The 15,494-nt window shown below is 42.7% G+C and overlaps 1 protein-coding gene across 2 annotated transcripts in view; it reads right to left on the reverse strand.

Annotated features, from left to right (window-relative positions):
* LOC146806019 (uncharacterized) overlaps positions 1–11,364 on the reverse strand; it is a 230,778-nt gene extending 219,414 nt beyond the window's left edge. The window contains exons 1-2 of one of the 2 annotated variants that reach the window (XM_085620575.1): positions 11,181–11,364; positions 10,700–10,895 (exon numbers count right to left, since the gene is read on the reverse strand). In XM_085620575.1, coding sequence (XP_085476701.1) covers positions 10,700–10,811 — 112 coding nt within the window. In that variant the 5' untranslated portion in view covers positions 10,812–10,895; positions 11,181–11,364. Of the gene's footprint in view, positions 1–10,699; positions 11,039–11,180 lie in introns of those variants that run through there. The other variant, XM_085620574.1, reaches the window with a different exon arrangement.
* Between the last annotated feature and the right edge of the window lie 4,130 nt (positions 11,365–15,494).

Genomic DNA, 15,494 nt, shown 5'->3' on the forward strand with positions numbered 1-15,494 from the left:
ACTTAAACACCCAGTCACCAACCTGTGCAGCAACTCAACCACCTACTCCCAAAGTTTACAGATCACAGTTAGGAAATAAAATAAAAAATCCCACTCAAAATTCACTGATAAAAACAAAGGTTACAGGGACATTATAGATAGGAATTAGCATTTAAAAAACCTTAGAAATTCACTGAAAAAAAACATATAATATACACAACCTTGGGAATTCACTTAAAAAACCAAAGGAGGTTATAGGGACATTATAGATAGGCTGACATTTCATTCGTACAAAACCAGAGACATTCAGCAGTTATTGTTAGCTGAGCTAACTATAACTCACACCCCCGCAATGCACTGTTTATGACCTCACATATGATATCACTCATGACATGGTCAGTGACATCACTGATGACATCGCTGATGACATCTCAAATGACATCAATGATGACATCATCCACAGAATATTTGAGGCACCCACTCACACACCAATATAACATTCATACATCCACTGCAACTTCTACACTACTATTCTCAAAACCATTGACACACCCATACAGTACTTACACACCCACTCACTGATTCATAGGTCTACATACACATCCACTCATACATGAATACAGTTACTCATACACCAACTCACTCACTAACGCCACTGATATATCCACTCATACATCTATATAGCCACTCCTATACTACCAGTCTCCCATAGAGCTACTCACACACCTACTCAGTTACTCATAGTGTCAATCACACAGCCATTTACCTATACAGTTATATACACACTCACTCATTTATTCATACAGATACTAACACATAGTCACTCATCCATACCATCAGCGACACAAGCACACACTCATCCTTACAGCCACTTTCACAATCACACACTTACACATACAGTCACTCACCTATGATGCCTTTCATATATGTAGTTACTCACCCATATACCTCATAATCGGCAAGGGGAGGGGGACCACATGGCCTGCTCCCCTTCTTTAAAGTTATGAGTGGGTTTTTCTTGTCCTCTCCTGGTGAGAACAGAGTCCATGGTTCTCCCCTCAAAATACTATGGGCCATATGTAGGTAGGGACACATTTACCACTTCATAAATACCGAATTGTACCGATTCTGTATTTATGAAGTGGTAAATGATATGTAGGTAATTGGTCGGTAAATATTACCGATTCGGAATAATTCGGTAATTACCGAATCGGTATTTACCGATTCGGTAATGAGGCATACCTTCCCATTGATGGGAAGGTATGCCTCATTACCGAATCGGTAAATACCGATTCGGTAATGGGGGGAACACATGCAAGGGTGGCAGGGTGTCACATTGACACCCTGTTGCACCCCTGAAACGGCCATGTGTGCACATGTGGCACACATACATGCCCCAAGGGCATGTATGTCTGCCACATTGCACACTTGTAGGCGCTATGAAATGCATTTCACCATCCATACTTTATTTACCACCAACTATTAGTTGGTGGTAAATACCGACTCCAAACATCACCCACACACTCCCCCTACATCTCATTTCTGTATTCGGAATTTACCGAATCGGTAAAATTACCGATTCGGTAATTTTACCGATTCGGTAAATTCCGAATACAGAAATTGTCCCCCTACATACCAAAAGCCAAAATACCGGTCGGTAACGGTATAATTACCGAAAATCGTCCGTTACCGACCGGTATTTGGCTTCCTACATGAGGCCCTATGTGTATTTAAATGTGCAAAATCACCTGGAAACCTTGCCCATTTGGCCCCACCTCATCTACCTTAGTAGTATGCATAGGTCTTCTCACCTTTTGCCCGTAAAATGGAAAGCTTACCAATTTGCCCCCCAGCTTGTTTTCCACATACTTTGGTGATGTGAGGACATCTCTTCCTTTTTATAGTCTTGTCATCTTTTCTATTGGAGAATTTTTGTTATGAATAAATGAATGAATAATAGAAAGATTTATAAAGTGCATGACTACTCCGAGGAGTGTCCCGGTGCTAGCAGGAGAGCCCAGATGCCCAGCCCATAACGGAAAAGCTACTTCTACCCTGAGAAAAATCAAGTTTTAAGTTTTTTGTAATCACAAATTTCTGGAAGAAAAAGCAATTACATTGCTGAAATGAAACCCACAGAAGGTCACTGGGGACATTTCCTCCTGGTCCATCACACAGCTGTAGTGTAGAATATGCAATGGAAATTTACCCAACAATTTAGCACTTACTAACTAGTAGAACGTACAGTTGGACAGATATTTTGTGCAAAACTATAGACTCTTGTTGGATAAAGGCACAGATGAGGTTCCATTCTGGTACAATCCTCCTTAACTTCATTTGGTTCAGAGAATATACCATTAATTATCCCAGACCCCCTTTGTGAATGGCAACATTTGGCAAAAGGCCCCTTTTTAAATTTTAGTTTATGGACAGCATTTAGACCCGAACATTTTTTTCAAAGATGGAATCTGACCAGGGTTTCTGCATTTGTAACATGCGCCTCTAACATTCGTTACTGCGAGCTGGGTAGTCTTACTCTTCCCTTCCTCTTGTAACAACCCCACTTTGTAGACGTCAATCACCTTGTTTTTCTCTAGTTCCTCCACCCAAGCCATGGATAGTTCCACACATTTTGCAATAGAAATAATCTTTTTCAATGTGGAATCATCCTTCAACCACAGCTCTTGTCTTACTTTGTTAGAACTACAACAAAGCATACAATTATCTCTTATCCATTCCTCTAAAGTAGCTCCTAAACAACAAGACAAGGTAAAATGGTATCTCCCCAACACAGTGGTAACTTTAGGTGGAAAATGTAAATCTCTATCGTTATGCAAGTATCACACTCATTCAGATCCTCATCTTCATCCTCTTCATTTAGATCAGGTACATTTTTAAGTATTGCTTGACCCTTGCAACCTAGGAAGTGCATTCAAAGAGCCGTTTTGCTTTCTGGAGTAAGAGTTGATCCACAGACTTTGGCATAATGTGCAAAGGCTTTCTTCCATTTGTACCATTTAATAGAAGGTTCACCTAGTGATGAAAGAAAGGAGGAGGCACAATATTTTGCATTGTTGCTCCCTGTAAAAGAAACCAGTTACACAGTAGTACAATCACTCAATAAATCTGTTAAGGAATACAACAATATTTACTTTCTGTGTGTCTTCCAACTCAAGTAGTTCTTTCCAGCAGTTTTAGTTGCAGTACTTACGATTAATAGAGTATAAATTATACAGAGGTTTCTAAGCAGTCTCGACTTTATTTTCAGAAAATAACATGTTCACTACTGCATCAAGAAGACACTCTGCAGTTTCCAGAGGCTGTATGCAAAAAACTGTTAGCAGAATAGTTACCTTTAGGTAAGTCACCTGACCAGGAGGAGTCGAAAAAAAAACAATGTGCATACTTCAGATATTGTGAATGTTTCACACAAAGTTGAACGTGCGAGCAGGTGAGTTCTAATAAAGTTGGGATATGTATTCTTCATTCCTTCTTGCAATAGTATGTTGAATCACAGTTTGGACATACCAAGAAATTTTCTGTGCCACATGCTACCTGCATTGCAGGTACAGTGTGCACATGGAGCAGTTGGCTTGTGCACACACCCTGAACCGAATCTTGTCAGCTAGGCCACACAAGCTATTACTGCACACGCTGAAGGAGAAAGTCTGTTCCTTGAAAATACGCAGTGTTTGGAGCAGCTGCCATGTGCACAGACCTGCAACAGAATCTTGACTATGAGACCACACCAAAGAGTGTCACGAGCTATTAACCCTGGCCCTGAAGGAGAAAGTCTATTCTTTGAAAATACGCTGTGCCGGTAGAAGTCTTTTCCCCAAAAATGCACTGTAGAAATCAGCAGCACATAAAGAAAGAAATAATTTATAAGACATACAGGCACGGGGCCGTGCAGAAATGCGGCCAGGAGGTAAACATACCGGTTCTAGCTCGGTCTAGAAAACCAATAGTACACATCCGAGGTGGAAGTAACTGGAGATGCTTCTGCCCAGTCATTGCCACTGTAAAGATTAAGCCATCCACAAATAGATAGATCAGGTTCTTTATTAAAAGCACATCACATCCCGCGGCTCAGCTACCAGGTCCATGCTCAGCTGCTTAGAATAGAACCCTACAGCCACCGCATCAATTGGTTTAGAATGCAAGCCAACATTCCACTACAATATTCCAACATATTAATACCACACAATGCCCATAAGTATTACAGATGTTATGGCATATTGGGTTGATGTGTGTACCTTGCTGAATACCTTCCAGTATGAAAAGCTATTATCAAACTATCATATCTGTTTAGCAGGATGCATGAAACAAAGTAATATTCCAGTCCTAACTGTAACTTAACCTATTGATAAATTTGGATAATTGTGCTTGCTTGCTAAGTGTCACTGAAACAATTTTTTCAATCCTTTAGAGGCATGCCACATTAAGTCATAGCTATATTACATCTGTGGCAATGAGCTTCTTTTCAGTTCAAACAAACATGTTTGCTCGACATGCGTATAATTTGGGTACATGCATGTTTAGTAAGATAACATTTTGCTGAAAATTAGATTTCAAAAACTATTTTGAATGTAATGGCAGAGATAATTGTATTTATTGTCCATTAGTGTGTAGATATTTTTCATGTCTCTTCTAATCCACCTCTTTTAGGTAACCCTGGGCGTAGTTCGCAAAGTAGCGCTACGCGTAGCTACGCAAAGTGCACTCTGCACTACGCGAGCTACGTGTAGCACTTCGCGAACTGCGTAGTACCCTGTTCGTACTGTGCAGGATGCCGTTTTCAATGATTGCACAGTGCGGACAAGCATCCGGCACTGTGCAATAATTGAAAACGGCATCTTGCACAGTGCGAACTGTAGTTTTCTGCCGGTCGAGTAGATTTTTACTCTAGTGGCAGCTTTCTCAACGCGGACTGGTAGTTTCTCATCGCGAGCGGTCGTGAGCATATGCGACCACTCGCAATGAGAAACCTGACCTCCCCGCATTGAGAATCTCACCGGGAGGTTTATTTTCCACGCTCGCGATCGCCAACTTGATGTTGCTGATCGCGAACGAGGAAAAAGTCTCACCGGGATGTCATTTTGCTTGCTCGCGGTCGCCAACTTGACGTTGAGGACCGCGAGCAAGCAACAAATTACCGCTGTACTATGCAATGCTATGCTGCGCGTGGTTGCACTGTGCCACGTGCAATTTGCGTAGTGCGAAGTAGCGCAAACTTCGATAACTACGCGAGCGTAGTGTAGTGCTTTGCCCAGGCTTACTTTTAGGTCAAAATACTGATAGAGCAGCTTCATTAATTAAGAATAAATGCTTATTTACATGTGTTTAAGTTATCATAATTAGGCCTCCAATTGACATAAGTGTGCCTTAGACTCCCTATATTGACACATGTTTTTTGCAAACACGAAAGAAATGCTTTTTAGTCTCCACATTTAAAAGGCCTGCTTAAATTCTTTCCCAGTAACAAAAAATTTAAAAAATAGGATTCATTTTGTGCTGTTGTGCTGAACTCAAATGTAATTCCTTTTGTTTCAATTATGTAACTTTGGAGGAAGCTGAACCCTAACTGTATTCACTCTTGCAATAATTAATGGATTTTCCTGTTCTTGTGAAGGGCTCGGAAGAGTCCATCATGTTTATTATGTGCAAATATACAGTTTAGTTCACCTGTTTTAGGTTAAGGTTTAGCATAAATTATGTATTCTGAAGATGTTTCTAACAAATTGGCAATTAATGTATCATGTATTTTGGAAAATGCGTTGGTTGTTGTCATTATTGTCTCATTTGACACCATGTTGCAAGCGTGTCTTTCGCTGTTTGAAACCTATAAACATGCCTTATTTGGGATGCATGCCAGACCTCGTGCTTTTTTTCCCAAAACAGACTCCTTGACAGTCTGTATATCTGAATTAAACTTAATGAGCTTTTTGCTTATTCTCCTTAAGCAGACTTCATTTCAGTCCTCTCAAAGAATATATATTTAGACAATTTATCTTAACATGATACATATTGATGCTGATTTAAACTGAATAACTAACCAATCTTTTTGCTTTCTGTAATGACTCTTAAATTTTGAATAAACCTTTACGGTTTGGACTTTGAATATTGTCTGGTGAAAGTTTTCTTCATTTGCCTTGAGCTGCTGTCCTTTGCAACTCACATGGCCCCAAACCCGTGCATCAGCCCTTATATGATTTATTAGTGTGGTGCACCAACAGAGACTTCTTTTACCCTGGGATAACTACTATACCACCAGCCTGTGGTTCTCTGTCTACTGTAATTACTCAAATGTATTAGTCTTTTATGATGAAAAACTGGAAGCTTGTTTTTTACACACATTTATTATAATACACAATAAAGTGTCATTGTTACACTTTTGTCACTATTGACCTCATCATTTGATGCACAGGAACATTGCATTCCCATTGTGTGCTGTTGAATCACATTGGTCGCTTATATGTAATAAAGTAAACCTTGCTAAGTGGTCCTTCCTGTATGTCTGTACCATTCCTGTTATATGAAGGTGCACATTTTGTAGTAGGGTGGGTTTTACGTTTTGAAAATGTTGCTAACTAGCCTTCCTTATCACAGTCCAGAGGCTAGCTTCGGAAATCACTAAGGTAAGGACAGATTTATATTAATTACTCTTTTTACAAAACTGTGTATTATTGATTGACTATGAATATGCCGGTTTTAAGTTGAAATTTTCTAATATATAAGGCTTGAATGTTGATTGGTTTTTCATGAACAACTGCTTTCTGGGGACTAATATTAGTGGTTATACACTAACATGAGAGAGGGGGACGAGGAGCTAGTTTGAGAGAGTAGGAGGAGGTCCTGTACCAACATTCCTGTGACAATAAGTTATAACAAAATGGTAACAGTTCCTGGAGAGAAGAAAAGGGAAAAAGAAGGGGGGGCTGACAGATGCTCAACAATCTGACTATGGTTGTGAGTCATATGTCACTGTCTTTTCTTTTGTGCCCTCACACACTCTTGCGAGTGTAAAGCATCATCATTGGGCGGTGCTCCTCATGGGGGTGGCGCTGCAGTCCCTCACGGGCCCTACAAGAGGGCTCTTTGTTGGAGATCTTTTTAAGGAGGTGCCGTATTTGTGCATGCAGGTGTGTGGGCCAAAGTGGTGAGTGTGTGTGATATTAAAATTACCTTTCGGTACATCAATAAGTTTAATGAAAGGTCCAAAAGGTAAATTAAAAAATGTAATGTGGTTTGGAGACTCTCCTCTGGACTAAATAAAGGGGAGGGACTAGTCTGTTCCCACCTGCTCTCAAACCGTAAGTGAAGGTGTGTGATGTGCTAAGAATAAGTGATGGTCGACATGTTTTGCACATTCTAATGGTCCCTAATGAATCCTGGTGCGCTTCTTCAGGACCGTGTGTCTCAAAAGGGGGGTATTAGTGGGAGTCAGGGAAGGACACCCTATACAGCCACGTCCACTGTAGTAAGTTTTAAGAAAGACGTCTCTGTGTCCGTTAAACGAGTTGTCCGTGTTCTCAACAAAACCGAACCCTCCCCTAAAGGTAGAAGGGCTGCATCAGCGTATCGTCTGGCAGCCAGCATAACCCGATCGAGTGACAGGTACACGGGCGCCACAACGAGGGAGAAACGTTACCTCCCTTGGCTGCCAGACGATACGCGGATATCTTAGCATTAGTAGTGACTGCTTCTGGTAATCACAAATGCTAGGTTCCAATAGAGGAAAGTAAATTGCATAAAAAAGCGTATTTCAAGATGAGATGCAAAATAAAACAAGCATTTGCAATGCAATCGGTCTCGCCTTTCGAAGCTTATACGTTTTTAGCTATTCAGCATATTATCTTGGGTGCCACTGTAACATCTAGTGTGCTTTAACGTGGAAGTATTTTTGTGTAATATTTTTATGTAGCGCGATCTAGACACAAAGGTTTTTGGGTGCTTAACATGAGCCTCAGGTACATTATGCAAGGACACATAGGCATATTATCGAACTGCATTGAGAAGTATTTATTTAAAGTGTTATTTTTGAATAACTGGCTGGTAAGAGGGCATTACATTCATCCAAAGGCAGGCTGCCTTCGGATGAATGTAAAGTGCCCTTTCCTTTCAACATATATGTGACGTCTTATGAACAACAAATTCACCTTTAGAATATGTAGTGAATTGCTGATGCATTGTGCCACTAAAGTACACCTGAATACCTTTGTGAAGATATGTACCGAAGTTGTAGAAATCCGAGCTGCTTTAAAAGAAATTATCTCTTGTTATATAGTCAATAAAGGGGGAGGAAGGCTAAGGTCACTCCGGCTTGAAGCCCTGACAAGCAAGTTACACATGAACAGCGGGATTCTTAACTAGCCTATGTAAGCGGCTAGCGGGAACACCAAGAATGATGCGCATCAGCAGACTCAACTGCGTTTCACCAGGCCTATGTTGCACAAGATAAAGAAGAAAAAAGATATGGCTGAAAAAGCTGTAACGTTTGCCCAGCCAGTAAAAGTTTTAAAACAGCCCCTGAATCTTGTTCAGCGTCTGTGGAGCCAGAGCGAGGGGTGCTTTGCTTCAGGCTGCAAAAGACGGAGAAGATTGAGCAAAAGCACAGGCCCTTGTGAGGGGGAAGAAGAAATGGCCAGGATGGGGGGGGTTTGGGGGGGGGGAGTATTGGTAACTTGTTTGGAAAACGCAATATTAATGCAAACAAAACCTTGCCGTCCAAAGCCCAGACCTTCCTGAGGGTGGAAAAACGCCAGGTGATTTAGGGTTATTTAGATAAATCCTACATAAATACAGTGTGAAACACGACCACGTAAAGGCCGTTTTTTGTGAATAATGAATTGCGTGGAGTTACGAACTTCATACGCCCACATAAGGCCGCCGTGCACCACGATAGTGCAATGTTGGGTCTGTGGGTTGCGTGAGCACTGAATGCACGTGGGGTTAAAGATAAGGAACCTTCAAGACCGCAATTGATCTCAATTGGTACGCAGGACACAAACAAAAATACCAACTTTGATCAATGGACACCAGTAACCAGTTGCAAGATGCAATGTTCCCCCCAGGAGAACAACAGGTGTCCAAAATCCGATATGGCAGTTACTGGGTCCAGCAGAAACCCTTTGGAAACGGCCGACCGGGATGTTCACTAGGGTTGTGAAAAGGCATCAGGTTTCAATCAATGCAGCTCAGAGAGCACCGGCTCTAAAAAAACACCATTAACAGCAGACGAACTTAGCCACCCATCAAATACTAAACTCCAGATAACATCTGCTACACGAGCAAATCATAAACACAAGCGTTAGTTCACACCTTCTATAGGGGCCAATCCCAGCTGATGGGGAGGCACAGTTAAGCGAAGAGCCCATGCAGACTTCAAGGTCACAGTGTGCAAAGGCCCGAGAGAACTGAAGGGCACACTAGGCTAGAGCAATTACTATGATGGCGACTTTTAATATTGTAACATACAAATGTCGCGTTCGCCTTGTTTTAGAATCCCCGGCGTACACACTGACAGTACACAGACCAGGGAACAGGCGCAGCCTTTCTTTACACGCCTATTTACCCCCACACAGGTTCTTGCTCCCGCGCTTCCCGATGCTCCTGTACACCCTGCTGTGCTCGGTCTGTTTCTGCAACGCCCTTTTACCAGGTTTACATGCCTATGGATTGGGCGCATGGTGCGGAATACTTTGAATAAACTGTTACATGGGCATGCTGCACCTATCCACCCATTCATCCATCTGACAACCTCTCTAAAATGCTCACATTTGTTGATGATGTCATTCCTGTACTCAGTTTAAAATGATCACCTCAGTCACAAGTTTTATATGTCCGGCGTTTTTATGCTTCCCCCGACGCGCACCCTGAAGGGACGAAAAGGTAGTGTCTCGGCGCTATATTAACACGTCGAAGTGAAACAAGCTGATTTGAATACATTTAAGAATCACGGTTGTTTGTTCCTTAACAATCGCAGGCCATTGAAGACGTTTCGACAAGCTTCGTTTGTGGGTATATTAAGATAGGAAAGCGCTAAAGGCAATTTCACACGCAGTTTCGGCGCTGAGTGGAATTAGACAACGGCATGCAACAATATGGCAAAACGTTTAGAATTGAACAGCAAAGTTATGGTATGGGTACTTAGGGGCAAATTTACAAGCCCCATGTGCCACTTTTGCGTCACTTTTAAGTCACTTTTAACATGGAAAAGTGGTGCAAAAGTGGCGCAAGGGGCTCATAAATCTGCACCTTAGTACCTATAATGAGACTCAGAGCCGCTTTATCGGTGCAGTCAGATAGTAACTTTTGGATGGAACGGAGCTGTCTGTTGGGACAGCAAACACGGTGTGTTGCGCCACCGTGGTACATGATTTTCAATTAGTCCACATTACACAATCGCGACCCAAGACGTCTTTAACAAATATAGCGCTTTTTGCCTTAAGACGCACATAACGCGCTTTGCAGTGCAGCGCCTTTTCTTGGTTACCGTTCCTTCTTGAGAGTTACTGGTGTCAACAAATAAGTTAAAAGATGGAAACAAGCGCCGGAGCCAGACCAAAGGCATCCAGAACAGCCACCTTCACACCACAATATCCCTGCCTCTTCGTCTGCCACCAGAGCTAACACAAACACAACTTGGCACTCTAAGATCATTTATTAACACGCCTATGGGCAGACATAATGTAGTGTGCCTTGTAACAAGTGTGCTTACCAGAGGGCACCAAAGACGACTGCGGGCATAGTGGCTGCAAACATCTGCTCGCTTGCCTGGCTCTGCTCGTGCTGTCTGTTGATCTTAAAGGCAACAGCGCCGGTTTGTCCATGTATGGGAGAACTACCCCGTCTGTGACTGAAGTCTTGCTCAGAAGTACCTATGTAGTCCCAGTGCCCGCTCTAACACCGGAAACCTGCAGTGGAAAACGCATCACTGTATTTCTCCTCAGGGAATTCTGTAGCGTATGTAATTAGAATGGTTACTAGAGAGCTAACATTTGTAAATTCTGCAAGCCACACGCCCTAACCTCTCCATCCCAGTGAACTGTGCACAGCTGACAAAAAAAAAAAAAAAGAAGCCGTGCGAGGCAGACAACCGAGAAGCGTCTGCTAGTGCCTGCGCACGCATGCGAGACAAACGAGCAGCCCATGCACTAGAACGCTACTCAAAACATAGAAACAAGTGCAAATATACCCACCAATCACACACCAAACAATAGGACTCGTATTTACGCGAGATCTATTGCCTTTTAAACAGAAGTGCGGGCTTGAAAGAAGGCACCAACGGGAGGGGGTGGGGAGGTGGTGGTGGTCCGAGAAGTCTGAGACTGCGGGAGGGAACGGGGAGGCAGGGGAACGAAAGAGTTTTTCAAGTAAAGGGGCCGATAGCCGTGGAAGGACAAAAATGATGGCATGGCCGTCAAGAGGCGGGATTAAGTTGCCAAAAACCAATCATATTCCAGCATTTAGGATTTCGGCCAATCAAAATGATAGGTGGAAAGTGTTTCCTACACTTTACTGTATACAGCATCCCTCGACGAGACAGCGCATGCGCTGCCTAGCCGAGACCTGAAAATGAACAGAATACTGCCAACAATCCAAGAGCAAAAATCAAAAAAATAAAGTGCTTTAAAAAAGATGTGTTTTAAGAAAGGAAAGTCAACTGCCTTCTTCTCGAAGCAGCAACTGCTAAGCCTCAGGGTATATATATTTAAAAAAATGATTAAATTAATGATTTGCTGATCTCAAAGCAGACGTGGCCAAACTTCCTTGCTGTCTAGACTATTTTTCTTCTGCTCCTAAATGGGTTTAGTTAAAAAAACTGGTGCAAATACCATGTGTTGGCATTTCGAAGTGGTGTCAGAGTCTCAATTATCCCAGTGATGTTTAATCCTGGCCCCCGCAAAAATTAACCAGACAGCATGTGTCAAGCAGAGCTTACCTGCATATTTGCTTCTGCAGTATGGGCTCTATTACAGGGCAGAAACTTCTCTCAAACCTTGCATGAGGATGTGTTATTGAATTCTCCCTCCCCAATACTGATAAATATTGACACAACACTCTCTGCAACCATCTGAAGGCCCCCAGTATTTTAAAGAGCTCAGTTATCTTCTTTTACTTTCATTAAACTGACCTGTAAGTTGCAGTATGAGCCTGACGGTCAGTGCCATCGCTAACAAAGAAGGAGTTTTTATAATAGTGATTTTGTAACCACTCATTCCAAGGATGATTAAAGGCTCTAAGTTTGTCATAGTTGCTGGTTTGTCTTTGGGCAGTCATCTGAAGAATAGGCTAAGAAAATTTGAGCAATGTCTGTAGGATCATAAGCCATATGCTGTGTTTCTGAGTGCAGAACTTCCTCAACCAATTATATACATCTTGTGTTTTGTTTGCATGGCATAGAAATCGGTTTTGAAGGCCCAGTAAGCAAGTAAGTAAGAAAGTAAGAAAGTATGGGCTTCTAAAGCACACAAATGCTGAGGTGTCTTGGTGCTAGAGAAAGCAAGAATTCAGGAGGGGCTTGATCGCTATTGGGTATGGAAAAGCCAGGTTTTAACCTGGCTCCTAAACTGGGATCTGGATGATAAAAGCCTAATATTGAGTGGACGTCCATTCCAGAGTTTGGATACCAAGAAAGAGAGACACCTCCCTCCCCATCTGGTATTCCTAACTCTAGGGACGTGGACCAGGGCTTTATTTGCAGATCTTAGCATCCTACGGGGGAATGCCATTGGAATGATTTATGGTAATCGTTGCCCTCCCATAAAGGGCTTTATGAACCAGGCACAGTTCCTTAAATTCAGTTCGCTGCTTAACTGGAAGCCAGTACATATTTCTGATGGCGCCGGAAAAGTGACTATATTTTTGGAATGTTAAGCAGGGTACCTGCAGCTGCATTCTTTAGGGATTGAAGTTTTGATAGCTGGTGTTTGTCAACGTCTAGGTACAAGGCCTTACAATAGTCTAAATGGGAGAGAATAAGAGCCACCACAACAGTTTTCCTCAGCTCCATCTGTAGAAAAGGTAGGATTTTATGAAGCATTTTTAAAAGAAAATACCAGGCTGATGTGTACTGATTTATCTACCCTGAGAAATTGAGCTGAACATCACATATAAAACCAAGGTTTCTCACTTTGGTAGCAGGGACAGGGCAGACTCCTGCTACTGCTGGCCACAATAATTCGGTCCAGATAGGAGGACCATTTCTAAATTCCAGGACATCGGTCTTATCCATGTTCAATTTTAAGTAGTTTTTATGCATCCATTTCATGATGTGGCCAAGACAGCTATGGAATCTGTCCACCACCGATTCTGCCAATGATGAAATGGTGACAATAATGTGAGTATCGTCAGCATACGATACTAGCAAGAAGCCATGCTCCCTGATTAATTTGGCAAATGGGATCACATAAATGTTCAACAGTGTTGGTGAGAGTGCTGACCCTTGTGGCACTCCACCAGTAGATTCTAGGGTGTCCCAGCACTCCCTCTGTTCTCTGGCAGAGGGGAAGGAGGAGAAGTGTCAGGGCTGTGCCTCCAACTCCTACTGCCTCCAGCAATCTCGTAAGTACAGTGTGATTAACCGTATCAAAAGTGACTGATAGGTCAAGTAGGATCAGGACTGCCCTGCCACCCTTGTCAATTTGCCATCATATTTCCTCAGCAGCCATGATTAATGCAGACTCCGTCGAGTGGATCAATCGAAAGCCAAGCTGTGTAAAGTCTAGAAGGTTATTGGAATTTAGATAGTCTGTGAGCTCTGAGTTAATGCCTTTCTCCAAGACGTTGGCTGCTAGAGGCAGACAGGAGATCGGGCGGTATTTCGTTACCTCAAGAGCATCCAGGGATGGTTTCCTAAAGATGGGTTGGATGTATGCTTTTTTCCAGGAGGTCAGGAAGACACCATTGTTAATAACATTGTTCAAGAGAGGGGCCAGTAGGATACTGACTTTGTCGAGACACCATGAATGATGTCCGGCGGGTATGGGGCGGGCATGGGTCAGTTGGAGATGCAGTCTTGATAGCCAGTAGTAGGTAATTTATGCTGTTGTTGTCAAGGGGGAGAAGCTGGTGAGGTGGCAGGTGATAGATGTCACGTCTTCTGTGAGTGTGGCCTGAGGGGAGGGGGAGTCAGAGCTCTGGCTCTCTAATTCCTGATATATTACTTGAACCTTTGAAAGTGGCCATTTTATAACAGAGCACTTTATCTGGGGCAAAAGCATTGCCCTGTTGGAGCTTAGATAGTGCATTGAAGGTCGTGAAGAGTTCTCTGGCGGACTTTTTGGCTCCCTCTATTTTACTAGTGTAGAAGTTCTTTTTAGAGCTGATAATAGCTGTTTTATAATCAGTTAGTGCTTGGTTATAATTATTTTTGGTCGTCGTTCTGTAGTCCACCCTCCATACGTGTTCTAGGCATCTGGAGGTGGATTTAAATGTTTTCAGCTTGGGGTTGTACAATGGGGTGGTGTGTTTTTTCCTATGTTGTTTGACGATTCTCTCTGGGGCCAATTGAGTAATGGCTGACCTAATCCAATTCTTAAAGGTTTCAGCTGCCATGTTGGAATCTGCAGCTAAGGTGGGCATACTGTTATCCAGCAGGTCTGTTAGCACCTCAGGCCTGATGTTCTGCCAGGACCGTACTTTGGTCGGAGGCGGGGTGGTAACGGCAGGTCTGGTTGAAGAAACTTGCCATACAGCCGGTCCAGGTCAGTGGCAGAATTCTATTAACACTAATAAAGGAGTTGTTCATACAAATCCCATCCAGCGTATGAAGTGCCTTGTGAGTTGGGTCTAAGACTAGCTGAGTAAGGCCAAAGGCCTCAAGAGTGTCTATCAACACAGAGGTATAAGCATCGACCCCATATTCTTGGTGAAAATTGAAATCCCCTAGTATGGTAAACTTGGGGGAGTTTAGACACAATTCCAACAAGGACAGTAAGGCTTGAGGAAATTGGGATTTGGATCTGGGCTGTCTGTAGAGGAGCAGACCAGGAAAGGCTAACACATTCCCGATTTTGATGTTGAACATAGCTTCTGCTCCTGGTAACAGAACAGGCTCAAAAGCATTTTTAAACTTGGACCTATAGATAAAAGCAATCCCATCACCCATTTGCCCTGATCTGGGCAGGCTGGCAAGCGAGTAGCCCTTTGGTAGGGCTATCATCCAATCCAGTTCAGACGACGCAGTAGCCCAAGTTTCAGTAAGAAACACTACATCAGGAGTCAAGCTTTGCAACAAACATTCTAAGTCATTTTTGTGTTTGAAGGCAGATCTAGCATTATGTAATATATCTCTAATTGAGCCACCCTTGAAATGTGGAGCATTAGTACCCTCTAATGAATGTGAAGATGGATAGGTACACTGGAAGTTTTGGTTCTTGGTTCCCTGAATTGCATGCATTTTCCAAACTATCGCTTCAAGAAAACCAAAGGCTGGGGAGTTAGCAAGGAGGTTGCAAGCTAAGAGTTTGTACCTGCAGTGAGGGCACAGCAGGGTGTTGTTGTTCCTTTCA

Source organism: Triturus cristatus, chromosome 8 (assembly GCF_964204655.1).
Source record: "Triturus cristatus chromosome 8, aTriCri1.1, whole genome shotgun sequence".
Lineage (NCBI taxonomy): Eukaryota > Metazoa > Chordata > Amphibia > Caudata > Salamandridae > Triturus > Triturus cristatus.